This window comes from Drosophila erecta, unplaced genomic scaffold, assembly GCF_003286155.1.
Source record: "Drosophila erecta strain 14021-0224.00,06,07 unplaced genomic scaffold, DereRS2 tig00000092-arrow-pilon, whole genome shotgun sequence".
NCBI lineage: Eukaryota > Metazoa > Arthropoda > Insecta > Diptera > Drosophilidae > Drosophila > Drosophila erecta.
In genome coordinates, this window is record NW_020825207.1 from 15,445,847 (window position 1) to 15,465,337 (window position 19,491).

At 45.0% G+C, this 19,491-nt stretch overlaps 13 protein-coding genes across 14 annotated transcripts; 2 read left to right on the forward strand and 11 right to left on the reverse strand.

Annotated features, from left to right (window-relative positions):
* Positions 1-336: 336 nt before the first annotated feature.
* LOC6546656 (40S ribosomal protein S24) lies at positions 337-1,268 on the reverse strand. The gene is made up of 2 exons (XM_001974463.3): positions 1,167-1,268; positions 337-918 (listed from the first exon to the last, which is right to left on the reverse strand). The coding sequence occupies exon 2, from the start codon at positions 906-908 to the stop codon at positions 513-515; it is 396 nt and encodes a 131-aa protein (XP_001974499.1). The 5' UTR covers positions 909-918; positions 1,167-1,268; the 3' UTR covers positions 337-512.
* Positions 1,269-1,695: 427 nt separating this feature from the next.
* LOC6546655 (UDP-glucuronosyltransferase) lies at positions 1,696-4,020 on the reverse strand. The gene is made up of 4 exons (XM_001974462.3): positions 3,770-4,020; positions 3,462-3,623; positions 3,314-3,401; positions 1,696-3,250 (listed from the first exon to the last, which is right to left on the reverse strand). The coding sequence occupies exons 1-4, from the start codon at positions 3,770-3,772 to the stop codon at positions 1,914-1,916; spliced, it is 1,590 nt and encodes a 529-aa protein (XP_001974498.1). The 5' UTR covers positions 3,773-4,020; the 3' UTR covers positions 1,696-1,913.
* Positions 4,021-4,940: 920 nt separating this feature from the next.
* On the reverse strand, positions 4,941-6,391 carry LOC6546654 (peptidyl-prolyl cis-trans isomerase 6). Its single transcript, XM_001974461.3, has 3 exons — positions 6,211-6,391; positions 5,944-6,068; positions 4,941-5,535 (listed from the first exon to the last, which is right to left on the reverse strand). The coding sequence occupies exons 1-3, from the start codon at positions 6,298-6,300 to the stop codon at positions 5,133-5,135; spliced, it is 618 nt and encodes a 205-aa protein (XP_001974497.1). The 5' UTR covers positions 6,301-6,391; the 3' UTR covers positions 4,941-5,132.
* A 1,816-nt stretch (positions 6,392-8,207) lies between these two features.
* On the reverse strand, positions 8,208-8,871 carry LOC6546653. Its single transcript, XM_001974460.3, has 2 exons — positions 8,635-8,871; positions 8,208-8,579 (listed from the first exon to the last, which is right to left on the reverse strand). Exons 1-2 carry the CDS (start codon positions 8,811-8,813, stop codon positions 8,297-8,299), a joined length of 462 nt encoding a protein of 153 aa, XP_001974496.1. The 5' UTR covers positions 8,814-8,871; the 3' UTR covers positions 8,208-8,296.
* Positions 8,872-9,016: 145 nt separating this feature from the next.
* LOC26526719 lies at positions 9,017-9,394 on the reverse strand. Its single transcript, XM_015157357.2, has one exon. The coding sequence runs from the start codon at positions 9,317-9,319 to the stop codon at positions 9,134-9,136; it is 186 nt and encodes a 61-aa protein (XP_015012843.1). The 5' UTR covers positions 9,320-9,394; the 3' UTR covers positions 9,017-9,133.
* Positions 9,395-9,446: 52 nt separating this feature from the next.
* Positions 9,447-10,034, reverse strand: LOC6546652. The gene is made up of 2 exons (XM_001974459.3): positions 9,750-10,034; positions 9,447-9,690 (listed from the first exon to the last, which is right to left on the reverse strand). Exons 1-2 carry the CDS (start codon positions 10,007-10,009, stop codon positions 9,546-9,548), a joined length of 405 nt encoding a protein of 134 aa, XP_001974495.2. The 5' UTR covers positions 10,010-10,034; the 3' UTR covers positions 9,447-9,545.
* Positions 10,035-10,274: 240 nt separating this feature from the next.
* Positions 10,275-11,080, reverse strand: LOC6546651. The gene is made up of 2 exons (XM_001974458.3): positions 10,665-11,080; positions 10,275-10,600 (listed from the first exon to the last, which is right to left on the reverse strand). Exons 1-2 carry the CDS (start codon positions 10,991-10,993, stop codon positions 10,474-10,476), a joined length of 456 nt encoding a protein of 151 aa, XP_001974494.1. The 5' UTR covers positions 10,994-11,080; the 3' UTR covers positions 10,275-10,473.
* Positions 11,081-11,487: 407 nt separating this feature from the next.
* Positions 11,488-13,525, reverse strand: LOC6549322 (probable cytochrome P450 6d2). 2 transcript variants are annotated; one of them, XM_001974457.3, is made up of 4 exons: positions 12,725-13,525; positions 12,162-12,607; positions 11,855-12,103; positions 11,488-11,799 (listed from the first exon to the last, which is right to left on the reverse strand). In XM_001974457.3, the coding sequence occupies exons 1-4, from the start codon at positions 13,402-13,404 to the stop codon at positions 11,636-11,638; spliced, it is 1,539 nt and encodes a 512-aa protein (XP_001974493.1). In that variant the 5' UTR covers positions 13,405-13,525; the 3' UTR covers positions 11,488-11,635. The 2 variants fall into 2 exon arrangements, with proteins under 2 accessions (XP_001974493.1, XP_026837009.1); XM_026981208.1 differs by having other exon boundaries at positions 11,488-12,103; positions 12,725-13,448.
* A 269-nt stretch (positions 13,526-13,794) lies between these two features.
* LOC6549321 lies at positions 13,795-14,405 on the reverse strand. The gene is made up of 2 exons (XM_001974456.3): positions 14,169-14,405; positions 13,795-14,060 (listed from the first exon to the last, which is right to left on the reverse strand). Exons 1-2 carry the CDS (start codon positions 14,363-14,365, stop codon positions 13,814-13,816), a joined length of 444 nt encoding a protein of 147 aa, XP_001974492.1. The 5' UTR covers positions 14,366-14,405; the 3' UTR covers positions 13,795-13,813.
* A 144-nt stretch (positions 14,406-14,549) lies between these two features.
* LOC6549320 lies at positions 14,550-16,258 on the reverse strand. The gene is made up of 3 exons (XM_015156610.2): positions 15,879-16,258; positions 14,808-15,455; positions 14,550-14,738 (listed from the first exon to the last, which is right to left on the reverse strand). The coding sequence occupies exons 2-3, from the start codon at positions 15,056-15,058 to the stop codon at positions 14,618-14,620; spliced, it is 372 nt and encodes a 123-aa protein (XP_015012096.1). The 5' UTR covers positions 15,059-15,455; positions 15,879-16,258; the 3' UTR covers positions 14,550-14,617.
* On the reverse strand, positions 15,209-16,721 carry LOC26526123. The gene is made up of 2 exons (XM_015157261.2): positions 15,879-16,721; positions 15,209-15,455 (listed from the first exon to the last, which is right to left on the reverse strand). The coding sequence occupies exons 1-2, from the start codon at positions 16,238-16,240 to the stop codon at positions 15,344-15,346; spliced, it is 474 nt and encodes a 157-aa protein (XP_015012747.1). The 5' UTR covers positions 16,241-16,721; the 3' UTR covers positions 15,209-15,343.
* Positions 16,722-17,118: 397 nt separating this feature from the next.
* Positions 17,119-18,371, forward strand: LOC6549319 (lipopolysaccharide-induced tumor necrosis factor-alpha factor homolog). The gene is made up of 2 exons (XM_001974454.3): positions 17,119-17,521; positions 18,146-18,371. Exons 1-2 carry the CDS (start codon positions 17,235-17,237, stop codon positions 18,246-18,248), a joined length of 390 nt encoding a protein of 129 aa, XP_001974490.1. The 5' UTR covers positions 17,119-17,234; the 3' UTR covers positions 18,249-18,371.
* Positions 18,372-18,876: 505 nt separating this feature from the next.
* LOC6549318 (lipopolysaccharide-induced tumor necrosis factor-alpha factor homolog) lies at positions 18,877-19,357 on the forward strand. Its single transcript, XM_001974453.3, is given in 3 exon segments — positions 18,877-18,946; positions 18,949-19,150; positions 19,200-19,357. Coding segments are annotated over 3 exon segments (375 nt in total). The 3' UTR covers positions 19,303-19,357.
* The last annotated feature ends 134 nt before the right edge of the window (positions 19,358-19,491 follow it).

The following is a 19,491-nucleotide window of genomic DNA, read 5'->3' on the forward strand; positions in this document are numbered from 1 at the left end:
CCCGATAGATGGCATATTTTAAATTGCATGTGGGGTACTCTAAATGTATTTTATAGTTTAATTTCAATACAATTGAAATTACCTGTTAGATATGAAGAATTTCCAGCCTTCAACCCATCTGAAATAAATTGAAAAGCTATATCGGTGATTTCCAAATTGGAGACATTTTCCCAGCAAAATGACACTAAAGGCGTACAACAGATAACCAAGAGTTATTGGCAAGAAAATATGTTTCTCCAGTAGTTTTTTTTATATAAAATTGGTCCAGACACTTAGAAGTGATAATTAAATAACTATTTGCACTCGCGTCTTTCCCAGATAATCAACCACAGGAAATTGTATACTTTTAGAGTTTTATTTCCTTAGTTTACAAACAAAAGCCGCTCCAAAAGTAAACACTGATTTTGTTTTGTCGTTTTTTGAATGGTTGGTAAAGAAGTTTGACTAACGCATAACCAGTAGCTTTTGGGAATAGCAGGGGATGCCCGCAGACGTGCTTTCCTCAATCAGGCTTACTTCTTGCCAGTACCGATCTTGGCCTTGGCAGTGCCGCGCACCTTCTTCATCCTGTTGCGACGCTCCTTGCGCTGCTTGCGGGTCTGCTTCTTCTGTTCGAAGAGGCCGTGACGGGCCAGGCGGTACTTGGGCTCAAACTTCTTGGCGAAGTCCAGCGTGTCGTAGATGAGGGCAAAGCCGGTGGAGCGGCCGCCACCGAAGTTGGTGCGGAATCCGAATGCGAAGACCACATCGGGGGTGACCTTGTACATGGCGGCGAGCTTCTCGCGGATCTCGGTCTTGTTCACCGACGACAATCCTGGGTGGAGGACATCGCAGACCATCTGTTTCCTGGCGAGCAGGCGGTTGGTCATGAACTTGCGGGTGCGGATGGTAGCGGTTGTACCGGACATTTTGACGGAGCTGCAATAAAATGGTTGGGGATTAACTTGGGCCTTTCATTCAAACAAAATGCTCGCCACTCCGGATTGTTTTTATCGCCTCCGAGCTGAACAACATAACCTCACTGGCCGTGGGTGCTCCATGTCTCCACGTGTGACATGTTTCTGGGCTCATTGGCCACCCACTGACACTGCCCTCAATCACGGAGCAATAAGCACTGTGCTGGCGGTCTTTGCCTGCATTTTTAGGCAGTTCTGAGGTTTAGTTACCTTTTAAAACACTTGAAAAGGTTTTAAACACGTCGTTTTGCGAACGCGATTTATTAGAAAGGAAGATGGCCGTTTCAGCGATGGAAGAAATGGCGATGATTCGATACTATCGATATTTCTAGAAATATGGCAGCACCAGGTTTTTACGTGATATCATTGTTGCCAGATCGTAGCTTATATTTAACTTAAATAAGGTAAGTGAATCTGAACATATCCTATTATTAAATTACCTACGTTAATGACATTATTATTGTTTGATCAGTGATCAAAATAGCCTCAAAGGCATTACTTACTAATAAAAGTTTTCGAGCTATGGAAAGTGTAAATTGATTAAATTTTTTTGTTCTTTTAGCGTCATGTTTTTTTTTTATTGTATACTTGTTTCTGTTATTTTTAATCGTCACTGTACCCAAAACAGCTGCAATGCCGTGTAGTTAACGGAAGAAAACATATGGGAATTAAAGAATGAAAATGGCTTTAAAGATTCCGACTAAAAAAATAGTAACAAACAAATGTTACAATTTGGCTAAAATCCAGATATATGTATAAGAATTTGTTATTAAATTTTTTATAGCCACATTATAAATATAGTTACTTTAAAAGAGTTACATTAAAAAGAGTCAACAAATCTTCAACCTTCTTGAATGGCAGAAACCAACTTTCTGTTGATTCAGCTTTTTCTTCATTCATTTTCTTGGGAATGCATTCTTACATTGCATAAAAACTGCTTTATTTAAAAACTTAAACCTAATTTACTTTGGTTGACTTGGAATTGTTTTTCTTATTCCAAATGTAAATGCCAGCGAAACTCAGGGCCGCCAGTAAGGTAACAACTAGAGTAGCTATTCCGGCATAGAAGACGAAGAGGTCGAACAAGTGCAGCTGGCAAGAGGAGATCCCAATGCCACGGGTCCTCAGAGCAGATCCTCCCTTGTGCCGGGCCACGTAGTTCACCCAGAAGAGAGCGCTGGCCAGAGCGCCAAGGGGACGGTCCCTGAACTCCAGGGATACATCCCGGATGGTCAACTGGAAGTGTGACTCGATGAGTAGTTTTTCCACTGCCCAGTTTAATGACTCAGTAGTCACATTGCCCTCCTGCAGCTGTAAACCCACTCCTAATCGCACGGCTAGCTCCATGTTCCGAATTTCGTGCTGGAATAGGGGCAATCCCAGAATGGGCACATTCCGACTGATGCCCTCCTGCAGGTTCAACAGGTCTCCATTGGTTAAGAAAGCCTTAACCCTCGGGTGCGCCAGGATGTCTATCTGTGGCACAGCATGCTGGATCATCACATTCTTTGGCAATCCCTCCAGGGTCTTGACGTCGTGACAGGTCCAGATTATGCTCTGCTTTCTGGCGGAGAAGAAGGCAAATAGGGTATCGAGTTTTTCTTTGGGTAACTGGCCACAAGCCTGTTCGTTTCCCAGTTGAACGTAGATGGCTCCAGGACGCGCCTCCTCCAGGAAGCGTTTTACATTCCAGGGCAGCTCCTTGGGACCCCGAATATGAAGTCCACCGGCGGGAACAATCTGTGGGATACTAACTTTGGGAGTTATCAATGGCACATGACTATTGAGCAGCAGCACGGATAGCTGGCTGGCCTGAAGCTCGGGGATCGAGCTCTGCAGCTTGAAGTACTTGGTCACCAATTGCTCCTGAGCGCCGTAATGATCATCGATGAACTGCTTACGGCGAGCAATACATGTCCGGATATTTCCCAACCGCTCAGAGAAGCCCATTTCGGGTTGATCCCGCTCAAAATCGATGGGTGAACAAGCGGCGGGAACCAGAGCCTCCTGTACGGCATCCATGTAGCTGCCGAAATCCGTGGAAATAATTCCTACAACAGGCCGCTGATGAAGAGCTCCAAGTGCCAACAGAGCCTCCGTGTAGAAGTAATCCACTAGGATCACATCGAAATCGAACTCCAGGTAGGACATCTTCAGCAGCTTTTGGATGGGCTCCTGTGCGAGGAAGTGGTCCATCGCCCGAGCTCCAACGCTGGCCAATGACTGGCGGAGTTTTGCTATCGGTAGGCGACCAAGATCAGCGAGGTTTCCCTTGGGCGCCGCCAGATTTAGTACTGTTTGTGGATTTATATATGTATATATTTGTTGTGACCAATCTGCTCCAGAGGCTTACTTACACTCGCTCCAAAAGGGAAATTCCACTGTCACCGTTTCGGACACATTATCCATGGGTTCTCCCAAACCATGACCGGTATACACTTCAATCTGTTTCGAATAACTTTCTTTTGATATCTGATAGCTTTGAAAAGGAGCACTTCCACTTACTGTGTGCTCTCGATTGGCCAATTCTGTGACCAGAGTCCGCATCACGGCAAAGTGACCCTCGTTGACATGGGGAAATAGTACCAGGACCTTGGCTGCCTGTGAAATCTGCCCCAAGGCTAGTCCCAAAACAGCCAGTAAGATCCAACGATTCCATTGAGATTCCTATGGTTTAACACACACACAATTAATTGGGTCAGTTTCGAAAGTACACATCACCGAATAAAAGGCAATCTCTTATCAGTCTTCCAGTAGTTTCGAAACAACTTGGATGACTCTTTTTCCTGAGCTTCTTTTATCGGTTTACCAACCATATTCCCTATTATAAACGATAGAATCCCTATCAGCTGGGGATTGTAGTTAAATTCCGGCCGTATTTCAATTGCATTCGCCGGTAAACTCTTCCGGTTATATTGAGTATACGAATCAGACTGAACTAATCGCTCCGTGCGCCTTGACTCCCCACAAAAACAAAACACTCAACTGATTGCTCTCGGGAATATAATCTTAGAAGTACATCCAGAATTTCTGTGGCCACTGGAACATGTGTGGCACATGAGATTGCCACCAGACCCCAATACACATGCCTTCCACATAGATCCTATTGCTTTCATTAATGTATACACAGCGATTGTGGGGTCTGTGAAAGGGGTACAATTGCACATATGTACATATCATATGTTCGTATATTTGTATATGATTCCCCACATTTCAGCGATATGAGATCGTTTCTTGAGTTGATGGTTTCTCTCGCTCTAAACAAAAGATTGGGGAAGTGAAGTCTCAGGATTGGCTGACATACGAGTATGCATAATTAGTTGTTGTTGTTGTGTTTGAGTGCATTCGCTAATTGTAAAAGTTGCCATCTCACCATTGTCTGATAGCTGACAAAAATGCTATAAATATTTAGTTACTAGAGGGCTGGTTCCGAGCTTTCACCTCTATATACATAGCACAGTATAGTATAGTATGGTATAAATATAGTATGAAATATTAAGACCAAAGATGTGAAATTTGCCAAAACTTCATTAGGAACCTACAAATGGTAAAAGGAAAACATCATCCTGGATGGAAAGATGAGCCAGTCAGTCTTAAATATTATCGACCCGATTAACTTCTGCAGAGACAGTCCTGCACCTGTCCATGCAATCATATCCAATTAGTAGCAGACCCAAGCAAACTGAATAAATACACAAACGAACTCGTCGGGTTTATTCCTCAAATTGTCGCAAGTGTGTAAATCAGAAAAATGTGACAAACCGAGCGTTGTTTATCAACAACAAAGAGAAGAGCAGAACATGGGCAATCTAAATCGAGAACGGCAGAACATACAAAGGCAAACAAATTGGCGAAGAAGCCACAAACCGGTTGCCACTAAGGGAAGTCAGAACCAAAAGAAAGATATGGAAGGGGTTCCAAAACCGGTTCATTGAACCTGCACACCACCGGCATCATGGTATAGACACACAGAATGATTCCAGCTCTTTATCACACACAATTCATTCTTTATTTATGCCATTTCTGTTTTTAGTTGAGCACAATTACTTGCTTACGGAACGAAATGTAAATAAACATGGCGATCTATGGTAAATGCAAATGTCTGGAAAAATCGATTATGCGTTTATGCTTAATTCAAATCGGTTATGTTGCTGACAGGGCTGCTCCCGAACCTTTTTAGTCGGTGGCATCGGCCTTGGCCACGGAGAAGGCCTCCGAAACGGGCAGCGTGCCGCTGTTGGCGATGACCACATCCTTGATGGGACGATCGGTGGCATCGGTGGCCGAATTCTCGATCTGGCGCACCACATTCATGCCCGATATGATCTTGCCGAAGACGACGTGGCGTCCATCCAGCCAGCTGGTCATCTTGGTGGTGATGAAGAACTGCGATCCGTTGGTGTCCTTGCCAGCGTTGGCCATGCTCAGCCAGCCGGCGCCGTAGTGCTTCAGCTTGAAGTTCTCATCCTCGAAGCGTTCGCCGTAGATGGAGCGTCCGCCAGTGCCGTCGCCCTTGGTAAAGTCGCCGCCCTGGATCATGAAGTCCTTGATGATGCGGTGGAACTTGCTGCCCTTGTAGCTGCGGGGTTAAGAGCGATGTATGGCAATCAGTTTAGTGTTCCCTTAATTTTAATTGAAACTAAAATATATCTAAACTAGGTTTTGAACTCGAAGCCTAACCAAAAACCAAAACACGCATAAATTAACAGAACAAATAAAATGAGCTTATTAGCTGCACATTTATAGTTTGGCAGAGTGTACCATAGACCTAACACTAGTTGGCGTTCTTTGTTAACCCATTAGTGCCAACTATTCCCGAGTTGTGCTTTGTCAACTGATTTGCCGCCCAAACGCCACGTAATTGCTTCAATCTGAGAGCCCCGCTACAACCGGAAAAGTGCCGCTAATCAGCGGCAGTTTGCTGGCGTAGCGGTACTTGGCACCCTAGTAGGTTGGGGTATTTTCGGCAGTCAGGCACCCTACTCACCCTTTGCCCTGGGGCTTCAGCGCCAGCTCCTTGAAGTTCTCCACCGTCTTGGGAACCGTCTTGCCGAACAGACCGATCTCGATGCGGCCAGCGGGCTCACCGCCAATGGTGATGTCAAAGAAAACCTACGCAATCGGAAGTGGTTTATTATTAACAAATCATCTCACTTGATTTATGGCTCAGCGGATGTGTGTGTGTGTGTATGCATGTATATGGTATGTAGATGCACGTGAATAATGTAAGGATGAAAGTCCATGGAGCACCCACCTTGTCGGTCACTTTGGGTCCCTTGCTATCGTCGGCAACAACGATGCCGGCCACCAGGGCCACCACGAAAATGGATAAGAACAGCTTCATCGTTGCAGAGATTCCGGGCGCTTCAGCTTACTCTTCAACCGACGTCGCCAATGGCTATTTCCCGATTAAATTTTCGGGTTCTGTTAGTGATGTAAGAAAACTTTGTTGCATCTCAATATCGATTTTCTAGTTTTTATCGATATATCGATGCTTAAGTGTGACCATTCGATGGCAGCGTTGGCACGCAAATTTTTGATGGTCACACATTTTGGCGGAAAATTCGAAATACATATTGCAGCACATTGTAAAAAGTTACGGAGGCTAAACAAAGAAAGTAACTAATAGTTTATTATTCACTTAAATTCATTAAATTTTTTTTTAAAGTTCGGTAGGTATTTTTGTAGTTGAGTTTACTGGTAAAGTTTTTAATATTTGTATCGTATATTTTTTGTATTATAATAAATTATACATTATACATTTCGCATATATAATTGTTTTTGTTGTTGCAGTCAACCTCGTTCATTAAATGACTCGATTGTGAGTCCAATTCTATGCACGTAATTTGTCTTTGACTATTCGGATCAAATTCCAGAAATGGGACCTCATGCTCGGTGCTGTCTGCTGATACGTATGTGGGGTGCACCCGGATGCTTGTCCAGTAATTTTTGTTTCGATCCAAGTTCATTCGCACAGTTTCCCACACTTTCAGGGATCGAGGGCTAAACAGGACACCGCCCATTTTCTTACAGGATATAATAGCGCCACTCCAGCTTAGCTCCTCGGAGCTCTCAATATAGTAAGTATTCGTTCCATTCGGTATGGTTGTGGTACCCTGAGAAGGTTCTGCAACAGCTAAGTTAACTTCCTTTTTAAATCCATTTTCACCTTCTTCAAATTCGATCGACGGCGTAAGATGTGACCAAGTTTGCGGTTCTCTAACGACTTCCTTTGTGAATAACTTTTCATAGAAATAGGTTAACAGATTTTCCACTTTTTTTAACCGAAATGAAATTATACTTTCATCAGTATCATAAGAATCATGTTGCTGTAATTTGGAATAGAATATATATACATTATATGTTCGGAAAAGCATCCTTCTGCCTGTTATATATTTTTCAACGAATCTAGTATACCCTTTTACTCTACGGGCAACGGGTATAATAAGCAGCACTTACGATCTTCATGGCGAGGATGTTTTGCCAAACAAGCCCAAAAATAAGGAGCACTAGAATGTATCGCATATTGACCGCCTATCAGAACTATACTATACTATGTTGACTGATGTGCTGAGTTTTTATAGCCTCTCAATACTTCAAATACAATCGCACAATTCCATATTTGCATTTATTTTTAGAACATTTCTTTCCAGAAATCTTAAAGGGATCTTATTAAGATACCACAGAATCACATTTCTTCCAATGAATAAGAATTACACTCTTAGTTATATACATTTGAAACGTTGATAAGTGTTCTCTGAGTTACTTTAATGTGAAATAAATAATTATATTTCGAATTAGGTAACATGGGTAATATGTTTTTCTGAGTTTTTCACAAAGGAAAGCGACGCAAAAGAAACAATGTCTGTAGATAATCTTTTTATTAGTTACAGAGACATAGAGTTAATAGCTAAATCGACAAGTAACGTCGTTGACGTATCATTGATCTCGGCTTTTAAGTAGAGACGGTAATTACCATTGCCGACGTGATTAATGCTAATTAAGCCCCTTGCCATGATACCCAGCAACAATTGTGGGTGAAAGTTCGGGTGAAAATATCGTTTTTCCTGAAAAAAGACAAAATTCTTTGTAGGGAACCCATGCGTCGTCGGAGGTTCTATTTGTGTAAGGTGTAGCATACTTGTAGGGATCACCATTTATGTTGAATGGTCTTTTGTGGAGATTAATCCTAGCACGCGATTTCAATAAGGACATTGATACGTGCCGAGCGAGAATATAAAACAGAGATAATTATATTTTTTTTACTGTTCTAAACACGAAAAAAGATGTTTTTATTCGATGTTGTGAGTTTTTAAAGCCAGAAGCACTTGATGACTTGACTATTGATGTACTGCTATTTGCGTTTGGGATTTTTCCAGATCCTTGGCTGCTTTCTCGGCTCTTTTCTTTTCTCTGCTGGCCAGAACTTTCTCCCTGGATTTCTGAGCCCGTTCAGCGCAATCCTTGGGTCGTGTCTTCAGGGTCATCTCATCCACTGCCGCCTGTTTACGAGCTGATCTCGAAATGCACCGTTCCATGCAACTGATGGGCACAAATCTTCCAATGAAGCAGCCGCAGTGCGAACAATAGTGATTGATGTCCTGGCGCCCAGACCACTTCTTACTAAAATAAATTGAATATTACGAAGGGTTTCGAAAACTCTGTGCAGATGGGCAACCAAAGTTTGGTGAATCCCAGAAATCTCTGCAGGCAAGTGACCAACTCCAGTTGCAACACACTGGTTCCAGACTTCTCACACGAAGGACAGTGAATCCAGGTGGGCTCCTCCTTCAAGTATCCCACTTGTGGCTTGTGGCTGACACTAATGGCCACAATCTGCGGTTCGTCGGCGGTCATGATGCGAGTTCCAGCGAGAACGATCGGTGACTGAAAGATATATCAAATTTGGAGAGATCATGGGTGATCAAAATCAGAATCTCTCTCCCATTTGCTCTTAACCGAGGCGTTGGTCTGGTAATTAAGTCAACGCATGGAAATCAAATGAATTATGCTCTCTGCGTTACAAATGCCATTGGATGTACAGTGTAAGAAATATTGCCTAAGTTTTGATTACAATTTTTATTCGCTTAAAAACAGTGTGTTTTATGGTATTTAAATAGCATTACAAAACTGAGTTACATCGCTCCTCTTGCTATAATTATTCTGTCCGATGACATCTAAAGTTGTGGACGGCGGTATACGCCCAGGTACTCGCCGCAGGCACCACAGTGATGCCTCTTGGTGCAGCAACGCAGCCAGGATCGCACCACACGGGTCTTGGCCTTGGTCCTGCAATAGGGACAGGTGATGTCGTTGGGGCCGGGACCCACGGCAAAATACAGTGGTTTCGGATCCTGAGCCATTATCGCTATAGCACCGAAAGATGTTGACTGTTTCAAAAACGAACGCAGACTGAGGCAGCCGAAGAGAAATTGAGGGAATAAAATGATCAAATGACTTACGAAGAGTACAAATTAGACCCACAAGAGAGAGAAATATATTTTTGGTTTATTTTTGTTTTGATGGCATTGCAGTGGGTGGGAACACGAGGGTTTGGAAGAATTTTAATAAACATGCGAACAATGATGCCTAGGCGGTGGTTGCCTTCAATTTGAGTGGTTGCCTCCTCTTCATAGAACGTCCAAAGTAGCAGCCGCAATTGCCGCAGTAATGACTTCGATCGGTTTGCTTGCAGGGCACAAAGTAATTGAAGCAGCAGCAGCAACAGAAGGTCCTGAAAAAGGATTTCATAACTTTTCGTGCCCTTTAAGTACGAGAAAATAAGCAACCTACACGAAAAGACAGCCCACAATGCGGTTAATTTCACTGGCCCACCACTTCAGATCATTCTGCACCACACTCAGCTCCTTAATGCCGCAGGCGGGGCACTTGATCTCCACGGGCTCGTGTGGCAGGTTGAGGAAAGTGCCTGCCAGTGGCGTGGCAAAGTTCTCGTAGATCTTGCGCTCCTTGCGATCCTCCAGAGCCTTGGCCTCCCGCTCCCTGATCTCCTGCTGCGTTTCCGCTTCCTTCTTCGGCAGCGTTGTCGTCATGATCGCTCCACAATCGAACTGAAAGCGAAACGCTGCCAAACAAGCTGGCAACCTGTTTAGAAACTCAAAAGAGAACGGGAGTGCACAGAGAGAAATCAGGAAAACAAAGAGACCACTTTTCGACCATTTGTCGAGTGATAGGAGTCCTAGATCCCATTGCGTTGAATGGTTACCAGCTGCAACTTGCTTTATGTCCCAAGTTATGATGAAAAGACATGAATTATTTTGGTCAGCAAAATAGTAGCATAATTTTGTACCCAAATAATTATTAAAGAAGTACAGGGTTTATTTCTGTATGTGTATGTTCCCAGTGTGGCAAAGAGTATGCCTTTTGGAAGAGCACACAAAGAGCAGGGGCTGAATTGATTTACAGTGTGTCTTTAATTGAGTTAGACGCGTAATAGAATTATAGAACAGCTAAATATTTGGCATTACTTCTCGATTTAATTGGTCCGCTGAATGGGCTATTTGGCCTTGCGCTGGATTCCCACTTTGCCGCCACACGAGCTGCAGTAGACGCCCTTGGTGGTCCATTCGCGATTGCATCCGCACCAGGTGCACACGCAGCAGATCCAAAAGAGCGGAAAGATGCTGGAATACACGATGGATTAGTTGGTGCAAAGATCGAGAACCTAGACAGGGGCAATTCCCTTACCAGGAAAGCAGGCTCAAGCAGAAACTGGCGTCCTTGCAGCTGGCTGCTCTCATCACAGCCGCCTGACTCCTCTCCCGGCAGAGTGGGCACAACAGCTTGTAGGTGGAGGGTCCAACGGCGTAGTACCGGATGGGTGGTTCCTGGCGGGAGGCGGAAAGTGGAGATGCTGACTGCTGGGGGATCAGCGTCACCTTCTCCGCCGCATGATCATCGATGAAGGGCACCTGACCATCGTCCAGGATCACATTGGCAATGATATTCCTGGCACGTTCCTCCGCCGTTCCGGCGGGCACCAGTCTCACCCGTAACCTCTCCACCTGCTGCTCCATGCTAACTGACTATCTGATCTCCGCCAGAACAAGCGAAACTCATCAGCGAGAGCCCATCCGCCAGTCGCAAAGAGCATTCCAAAGAGAGATTCCACTCTAGAGAAAAATTCGAAAACGACCCTGGAGCTATGATGTCATCAGCAGCTATTCGGTGGATATTCATTCGGTGTGGGGCTCCTCAACCAGAACCACATCGACAGCCAAACATGCGGCGAATATTTGTTTACCCAATATATAGAGCAGTCGCACCCAAACCACATGGAAAACGTTTCGAAATTATTTAAGGAATTTATTTCTGTAAGGGGATACTTCAAATGGAATAGTTTATTAACGTATGTATATAGAACCTTATTAGGAATTATACCATGTATGGAATAAATGGTGCAGCTAGTAATTATTTTCAGTGTGCTACTATGATTCGTAGAAACACGTTTAACCGGCAAAAACAGCTGATAACTACGATTGTTTATGTTTCGGCATTTGTTTATGTTTTTTATGCTCAAACTCGCTTTGTTTGCTGTTTCTCTCGCTTGCAAACTGAGCTGAGAGAAAGCTTTCAAGCTCGGCAGATGTTGAATAAAACCAATCTAGTAAATATACCTAAATATTTCTGTGTATAGGCTTATGCCAGATGTATTTCATTTACATTCTCTTGGTCAAGCGCAGCTTCAAAGGCTCCTTGGTCACCAAAACAGGAGCGGCATCGAAGCGGAACTCCACCTCCTTGCGAGGTGATTGTATCAGATCGAAATTGGCCAGCACCTTGGCCACGGCCACCTTGGAGTTGACCTTTCCCATGCGAAGAGCTTAAGGAGAGAGATAAGGAGACCGGGAGCACCAGTGGTATATGTACGTCCATACCTATGCAGTGCCTAGGACCCTCTCCAAAGGGCATATAGGCTGCCTGGTCGTAGTTCATGGTGTCTGCATCGAAGCGGTGGGGATCGTAGCCATTGGGATTGGGGAAATAGCCGGGATCACGCTGGATGCCAAAGAGCGAGATCAGTATGGGTGTTCCCTTGCTTATGATGTGGTCGGTTCCGGGTACTGGGTAATCTTCGGTGCACTCTCTATTGAGGAACGGCAGACCGGGGTATTTGCGAATGGTTTCTGCAAACATATACTTTGTGTTTAGGATCGTAGAAACTATGAGTGCTATGAAACTTACCCATGATGCAGAGATCCAAAAACCTTAGGTCCTGCACCGCCTCGTAGGTGAACCTATCCTTGGGCTTCAGCTTGTGCTTCACCAGCACTGCATCCACTTCCTCTCGCGCTTCCTTCAGCAGTTCCGGGTACATGGACAGCTCGTAGAGAGTGAAAGCGGATGCCGCAGCTGTGGATTCCGAGCCCGCCACGTAGAACAGGAATGCCTGGGCGGCAATCTTCTCGATCGACATAGACTTCAGCTGCCACTGTGCAGTTTCCATGTCCCACACCTGGTCATCGTCCTCGCCAATCTTGCCCGTATTTCGGAGGCGGATCAGCAGCTGCAGCATATCCTTTCGCACCACGTTGTGCTTCTCCCGGAACTCGATTGTGCGCTTCATCATGTCTCGCAGGGATGTCAGGATACGGCTCTCGTAGCCCAGGCGATTCATCAGCTTAGCAATCCTTCAAAGAGGGAATCAAGATTAAAGTCTTTAATGAAAGAATGTGGCTACAAATGAAGATTATTTATATATTTATGCATATTGATGCACGGAAACACTGGGTAACTTTAAAACTCACGGTGGACAAATGAACATGGACATATTGTGAATCTTCAGCAGCAGAGATTCATCCCTTGACGAAGAGCTGCTGATCTCACGGAACTCGTTCTGAGGATTGCTGAAGCTGTCTATCTCCAAGCCAAAAATCACCGATCCAATGATGTCTACCGCATAGGTGGTCATCACATCCTTGATCTCCACTTCGTCGCTTTGGTCTAGAGCACCCTCCAAGTGCCGCACCAACTTATCGCCCACATCGTCGATGGTGCCGAACATGCCCTTAATTTTGCCGGAGGAAAACGATGGAGTAAGTTTCTGGCGCAGATTTCGCCATGAGGCGCCTCTCAGATTGAAAAGGTTGGCGGACAGCGGATCCCTTTTCTCATCCACGTACACACCGCGATCATGGAAACTGGCGAAATCGCTGGTCATGATTTGGCGAGCCAATTGGGCATCTCGGATCAGTATACTTCGCTTGTTCATCATGTATATTCCAACGATTTTGCCCTCGTGCCGGGCGTATATATCACCCAGGGCCATGCCCAAGCTTCGTTCCTTCTTCATTACAGTATCCATTACTCCAAAGGGAATCTTTGCCGGCTCCTCCTCCACTCCCAATCTCTGCCAGTGTGTGTAGTGCCGCCTCACATATCTGTGCAGCAGGCCCACGGCTAGGATCGCCAGAAGAATAGTCCACATATCGAAAATCTCTCGAAGGGGAACAGCAAGTTTTGGTTTTGAGACTGTAGAATTTCTAAAAGAGGCGAAATATTAGCGAACTCCTCGATGCACACCGCCCAAACTGCACAGTTCCACTGCATGGGCTTTGGGTTATATAGACGTAGATCCAACCGAGAATGCGATTTCGAGGCTTTTTCTCTGGAATTTTCTGCTCTTCCAGCAAATAAACAAGTGACTTCTCAGCTGGAAAAAGCTTTCACTCTTCGGGGAGCAGAGCAGGGCAAAAAAAAGAGACTACCTGTTGAGCCAACTAGAAAAATTCACAACTGATTTAAAATGGATACCACATCCACAGCATACGAGTATCACTATGATCCCAAATGGAATATTGTTCTTAAGACTAGTGCGTAATATTGCTTAAATTTATTTAATAATTCTCATTGGAGCGCTTCGATTCGATGGCCTTGCGCTGTCTGCCCAGTTTTTTCTCGTCCAGCTGTTCCTTCTCCACCTTGCGGAATCTCTGCCAGCGCCCATTGTCCTCCACCTCGCCCCTTTGCAGCCGAAAGAGAGTCCTCTTGTACCAACTCAGAGTGATGTCGCGTCCAATGAAGCAGCCACAGGAACTGCAGTAGTGATTCACATCATGACGACCCTTCCACCGAATGGGGTTACTGGCGGATAAAGAATAGATCAAGTCTTTGGGCTGCGATCAAGCTATCAGAACCACGAAGCCTTCTTCATAGAAATAAATTCAATCTTGATCTCCAAGCTTTACGCACCAGCAGAGAAGCACATTCAGCGAGCAGGCCATCCTCTGCAGAACGGTCACTGCCTCCGACTTCACCTGGGTGGTCTGCAACTGCTGGCAGGCGGGACACTCCAGCTCCTGGGGCTCAGTGGTCAGGTGGCCCACCTGCGGAATGGCCGAGATGTCCCCCTCGAAGGCGCTGCCGTCCAGACTCTCGGTGCTGGCCATTTCGAAGCGACAGACCAACTGACCGAAGAGCCAAGAACATTCGCATAATGTATCTGTATCTGCGTATCTGCATTCGCGTACACATCGCAATCAAAAAGTCTAAGAGCGTGCCAGAGAGTGGGAGAGATGAATACATACTTTTTGGAGGCACCGCCTGAGTGATGATCGAATAAATTTAAGTAACTTATTAAAAAATTTGACAACAGCTGCCGCTTTATTTATAGATCATTTGCGTGGACTTCAGAGCGCTAACTAAGTGGGACGCCAGTGGAAGCCCAAGTGACCACCGCATCGGTTGCAGAACACACGCTTTGACTTCAGGCGACTTTGCAGACAGGAGTAGACGAACGTCAGGGCGAAGATGGGAAAGCAGCTATAAGAAGAGTTGGGTGCACGTTAGTCCATGGATATAGATTCCATTCAGAATTCTAGAGCTTCCTACCAGGACAAGGCGGACAGGAGGCAGCTGAGCTGGCCCAGTGCTCCTGTCATCTCCACGGTTTCTGTTTTGGAATTCTGCTGGCACAATGGACACCGCACCTGGTAGCTGCTGGGTCCGATGCTGAAGAATCGCACCTGGGGCTTGCCAGGACGCTCCTCCAGCGTGACAGTGGTGGCCGCCGACTGGTTATCCCTGTCCCCCTCCTGGAGATCCACCTCCAGATCCGCATCCAAGTCGTTCCCCCGAGACATTGCGACTGGCCAGCCTCAAATGCTAAACATTTTCGCGAATCCCAAGGCAGTGAAATTCGAAAAAGAGATCTACCTGACCAAAGAGATCTAATTGAAGAGAAACCACTGAGAGAATCGTGCAGTAATCAACAATTTCATTTTTTGGCACTCGGCTCTTCAGTCTCGGCGCTCATCACTCGCCGCAAGGTCAGCAAAAGGTGCTTAAAACTAAACAAAACAAGTAATTATAAGCGGAGCACCCACTCCAGTTGCCCCAACCCACACCCCCTTCCCCTCTCCCTCCCCTCACTGTCTCTTCCATGCCCCCAAGAGGTATCCACACTTGCCACAGATGACCTTGCAATCGTTGGTGGAGCGCCTCGGGCAGCAGGGATAGATGGGCAGCAGGGCAAAGCAGCTGGAAACGATACAGAAACAATTCAAATAAGAAATATAGAAACTTCAAACTCTTGTTATTATATTAATAACAATATATTCGATTTCGTTCAAGAAGCGCAAGTTGACTTTAATAATCGTATTTTGCTTAACTAACTTTCATTACAAGCCTTTTAGTTAGCTATTTATTAGTTCGGCAAAGTATATACAAATTTAAAACAAATTTATTAAACTATAACTTTACTATTTCATGTGTCATAAGTAGATTCATAACACATATTTAGTTTATATTTACTAATAATATCACTTCTTATTTATTAGTAAATATAAACTTAATATATATAAATATATATATAAAGCGACTAAATTTTAAATTGATATTTAAAGTAAGAGATCTGTTTCCGAGTCGAAGGAGAAAAAGCAAGTGCCCTGGCTTTGCACTCACCACATGGTTAGGAGCCGCTCCAGCCGGACCCCCTGCTCGTGCAATCGCTCGTGGCACTCCGGACAGTACATTTGGCGGAGGCAACTGATGTTGGTGGCCGCCGGCGGCGGAGGAGATACCTTCTCGGCCAGCTGGCCCGTGGAGTTGCTCTTCCGGCAGAAGTAGGTCTCCGGCTCGGAGTCCTCGGCATAGCCGTAGGGATAGCCTCTGTGCGGGGGCGTGGCCAGGAGCAGCTCGTCCAGGGCCTGGGCCGACTTCTGCTTGACCTGGCCGCAGTTGGGGTTCAGGTTAATCTCCACCATGTCCGTTGATAGCTCCTCGTCTTCGGGAGCTTGGAGTTGGAACTTCAGCTGGCGGCTCATGTTGTTGAACTGACTCGACTCGGGTTTTCTATTTGCCTATAAATTGGGTTATTTTACAATTGAAACATACGAAACATAAGTCAAACAGTTATGGCTTGCCCACTTGGGGGCAAGGGGGATTAATTATTTTATTTTTGCGGCTGTGAGGGGCGTCAGGCAAACCAGTTGTTCATCTGTTTGTCAAGCCCCCGTATTTGCCTAACACTATTTTCATGGCTGCGATGTTAACGGCTGCACTTGAACGTACATGTTATCCCATGAGGAAAAGCTTCCACAAAGCTTCCGGCGAGTGGGTGGTGAGCTGAGCTTTTCCTATAACAAAAATATAATATAGTTAACCCATTGAGGATCGAAGCCTGTTATTAATTTAACTTCAATAATAAAGCAATTTCCTAGGTCTTCGCAGGGAATAGTATCGAACATAAGACACATCCCCTATGAGACAGAATAAATAAGCTTTTTTTGACACAAATTAGGCAATTTAAGATTTAATGTAAATTTCCACTTAGTATGAAATAAATATTCACATCAAATATGTACTTACATATGTATAGGTAAAGCGGTCACGCACCTGCTAAATTGCAAAAATATTATATTATGGGAGAGCACATGAGGCGACAAGCTGTGTTTGTTTATACTCTCTCTCTTGGAAAAATACACGTATTACATATATTGTAGGCTTATTCATCAGCATTATACGCAATAAAGCTGTTATCAAATAGTGACTCAGAGTTTCTTCTAGTTGGAAAAGGAGCATCGCTGTAGCTCACTAAATCAAGTGCACAATAAAAAAGTATTCGATTATTAGTTTGACAGAAACCCCCTTTGTATGGAAGCTATCAAAACTCTGCGCGATAAGATTGTGGCCAATCGTTGAGGTATGCCGGAGCTCCAGTCTAGATCACCTCAGTGCAACGACAGCCAGCAGAGCGAGCGGTTCAGTTGGGTCGGGTATCCAGAGAAGAAACATTAAGAAGAAACATAAGCCGGAACTATGGACAGCAAGCAGCCTCCACCGTACAGTGAGCAGTCCGGATACACTCCCGCGCAAACCTATCAGCCCGGTGGTCCCACCCAGCCACCACTATACCCACCGATGCCGCAGCCACCACAGGCCTCCACGGTGATCATCCATACCACCACGAGCTCCAACCTGGTGCCCATCGGCAGTGGGCCCACCCGGATCCGCTGTCCCTCCTGCCACGCCGAAGTACTGACCACTGTGAAGGCCACTCCCTCCGGCAGGACGCACTGCTGGGCCCTCATCCTGTGCCTGTTCATGTGAGTACCATAGTTACTGGTCATCTGATCTGAAGTCAGTGCTTACTAGCGAAAGTATATGGGGCTCAGAAGTTTGGACCCAAATAAATGTTCTCAGTGCTTCCGAAAGTTAACCTTAATCCAGTCAAATGACTTGGAACTTTTGTATATAGTTGCGTAAAAGGCAATTGAAATGTTTTTTCTTTATAACAATACAAGCAAGATATGTTGGCAATACAGCAATAGAACAGAAACAGTAGAAATTCCATATTCCATATGTTAACAATCTAGATTTTTTTTCATATCGCCCAAGCAAACAACTTTTAGAACTTTTTTTATTGCCAACACGTTACAATACCTCGGTTGACTGCTAAAAAGCTACGCCATGAACCACTTGCGTCCCTTTATCGCCTGGAAAAAACAAAAGGCTTGTACGGGTATTGCGACTGTGTGAAAACATTGTTATCTCAACTGGAACTGGAGTTGAGTCAGATAACGAACGGGCTTGGAAGTGTGGTGAAAGCAAGCAACCGACTGATATTGGCGTGTAGACGTCGTAAAGGCCAATTCGGAATTAGGGCTCTGACTAATAGCTTAATCGCCCGAGCATACGTGTATCTAATCGATCTTCCACTCTATCCACAGTTGCTGGCCGTGCGTGTGTCTTCCGTACTGCATGGACTCCTGCCAGAATGCCAACCACTACTGCCCCAACTGCAGTGCCTACATCGGCACCTACGAGAACTAACCAACTAACCTCTGTTTATGCATATATATGTACCTATAGAAACCCCTAAGCACTAGTGTCATAGCCCAGTGAAATTGAACTGTAAATATACGAACATTAAACTCATGAGACTCACACAGGAAATGGAAATGCGACAAGATATCTTGGGACTACTCATTCTTGCCGCTGAATACTTCTAGTAAATTATAGAGTAATTTAATGTTTTCAGAAATTTGAATGATAATGATTTGATGTCGCCATTTGTTGAGGAAATAGCTGAGCTGAGCTGAAATAGCTAAACGTATTCGATCGACCATTACGAGAAACCAACGCCAGCAGTTTAATAATCTTTAATAATAATTATTATCGCTTAATAAGCCTAATCAGTAAAATGGATCATAAATAGCTAATTCGGACTGTATCAAAAGCCATGTACATAAGATGTCTAGGAAACAGCAACCCTTTTGGCACTTAATCAAGCCAACAACTGGAAATGGCCAAATGCCACAGAGTTACTGGAACCTATTGTCAATCGATCCGCTGCTGCACATGCCTACTATTTTAGTACCCCTCCATATCGTCATAGTTAAAAAGTACCTGTCGATTAGCCAGAAAGATAACAATTGCGATAGAGCAGTGTTGTCATTAAATGGCGAGCTATTTCAGTGCATGCCCCGCCGCAAACATGAGCAGCACTTGGGTGGGCAGAGCGCAGCCAGACGTGGGTTGCTGGTGACCGAGATACCCGTCTACACCCTGAACGCATTGGGGGCGGAGTCACTTCCGCCGACTGTGGGCACCAAACCGATGAGGGTGAGGTGTCTGGCCTGCAAGGGCGAGGTCACCACCAGACTGGTCACGGCACTCACACGCAAGACCTACCTGTGCGCCTTGACCTTGTATATCTGCATGATAAGTGGGGCGTCAGGATGCCACCGGGTAAACTATCTTTGCTTACCCGATTCCCCCCAGCTGCTGGCCCTTCATCTGCCTTCCCTACTTCATCAACTACAGCAAGACTGTACGGCACTACTGCCCCAACTGTGGATGCCACATCGGGAGCTACACCACGTGATCATGTGCTGTGTCTCCACACTACCTGCCATGCTTTCCATGTCAGCTGCAATGAAAAATAACGTTTTGAAGTTTAGAGAGTTTTAGAGAGAGTTTTTAGAGTTTAGAGTTTATTTTTGTTAGAGATGGATACATTCTGGTAATCTCACTGAACTCTAACCACATTATCTCTTCTCAGCACATACTATTT

Excerpts from the sequence above, each read along its gene's own strand:
- LOC6546656 (XM_001974463.3), bottom strand. The coding sequence starts at position 908 with ATGTCCGGTACAACCGCTACCATCCGCACCCGCAAGTTCATGACCAAC.
- LOC6546655 (XM_001974462.3), bottom strand. Across the intron at positions 3,402-3,461 it reads TGGCCAATCGAGAGCACACA|ATTGAAGTGTATACCGGTCA; the intron begins GTAAGTGGAAGT and ends TATTCGAAACAG. Across the intron at positions 3,251-3,313 it reads ATTTCCCTTTTGGAGCGAGT|TACTAAATCTGGCGGCGCCC; the intron begins GTAAGTAAGCCT and ends ATCCACAAACAG.
- LOC6546654 (XM_001974461.3), bottom strand. The coding sequence starts at position 6,300 with ATGAAGCTGTTCTTATCCATTTTCGTGGTGGCCCTGGTGGCCGGCATC. Across the intron at positions 6,069-6,210 it reads GACCCAAAGTGACCGACAAG|GTTTTCTTTGACATCACCAT; the intron begins GTGGGTGCTCCA and ends CCGATTGCGTAG. Across the intron at positions 5,536-5,943 it reads CTGAAGCCCCAGGGCAAAGG|CTACAAGGGCAGCAAGTTCC; the intron begins GTGAGTAGGGTG and ends TTAACCCCGCAG.
- LOC6546653 (XM_001974460.3), bottom strand. The coding sequence starts at position 8,813 with ATGACCGCCGACGAACCGCAGATTGTGGCCATTAGTGTCAGCCACAAG. Across the intron at positions 8,580-8,634 it reads CTGGGATTCACCAAACTTTG|TAAGAAGTGGTCTGGGCGCC; the intron begins GTTGCCCATCTG and ends AATTTATTTTAG.
- LOC26526719 (XM_015157357.2), bottom strand. The coding sequence starts at position 9,319 with ATGGCTCAGGATCCGAAACCACTGTATTTTGCCGTGGGTCCCGGCCCC.
- LOC6546652 (XM_001974459.3), bottom strand. The coding sequence starts at position 10,009 with ATGACGACAACGCTGCCGAAGAAGGAAGCGGAAACGCAGCAGGAGATC. Across the intron at positions 9,691-9,749 it reads ATTGTGGGCTGTCTTTTCGT|GACCTTCTGTTGCTGCTGCT; the intron begins GTAGGTTGCTTA and ends ATCCTTTTTCAG.
- LOC6546651 (XM_001974458.3), bottom strand. The coding sequence starts at position 10,993 with ATGGAGCAGCAGGTGGAGAGGTTACGGGTGAGACTGGTGCCCGCCGGA. Across the intron at positions 10,601-10,664 it reads TGCTTGAGCCTGCTTTCCTG|CATCTTTCCGCTCTTTTGGA; the intron begins GTAAGGGAATTG and ends CGTGTATTCCAG.
- LOC6549322 (XM_026981208.1), bottom strand. The coding sequence starts at position 13,404 with ATGTGGACTATTCTTCTGGCGATCCTAGCCGTGGGCCTGCTGCACAGA. Across the intron at positions 12,608-12,724 it reads TCCATGTTCATTTGTCCACC|GATTGCTAAGCTGATGAATC; the intron begins GTGAGTTTTAAA and ends CCCTCTTTGAAG. Across the intron at positions 12,104-12,161 it reads TTTGGATCTCTGCATCATGG|AAACCATTCGCAAATACCCC; the intron begins GTAAGTTTCATA and ends ATATGTTTGCAG.
- LOC6549321 (XM_001974456.3), bottom strand. The coding sequence starts at position 14,365 with ATGGCCAGCACCGAGAGTCTGGACGGCAGCGCCTTCGAGGGGGACATC. Across the intron at positions 14,061-14,168 it reads CTGAATGTGCTTCTCTGCTG|TAACCCCATTCGGTGGAAGG; the intron begins GTGCGTAAAGCT and ends TTTATCCGCCAG.
- LOC6549320 (XM_015156610.2), bottom strand. The coding sequence starts at position 15,058 with ATGTCTCGGGGGAACGACTTGGATGCGGATCTGGAGGTGGATCTCCAG. Across the intron at positions 14,739-14,807 it reads CTCCTGTCCGCCTTGTCCTG|CTGCTTTCCCATCTTCGCCC; the intron begins GTAGGAAGCTCT and ends CTCTTCTTATAG.
- LOC26526123 (XM_015157261.2), bottom strand. The coding sequence starts at position 16,240 with ATGAGCCGCCAGCTGAAGTTCCAACTCCAAGCTCCCGAAGACGAGGAG. Across the intron at positions 15,456-15,878 it reads GAGCGGCTCCTAACCATGTG|CTGCTTTGCCCTGCTGCCCA; the intron begins GTGAGTGCAAAG and ends TATCGTTTCCAG.
- LOC6549319 (XM_001974454.3), top strand. The coding sequence starts at position 17,235 with ATGGACAGCAAGCAGCCTCCACCGTACAGTGAGCAGTCCGGATACACT. Across the intron at positions 17,522-18,145 it reads CTCATCCTGTGCCTGTTCAT|TTGCTGGCCGTGCGTGTGTC; the intron begins GTGAGTACCATA and ends CTCTATCCACAG.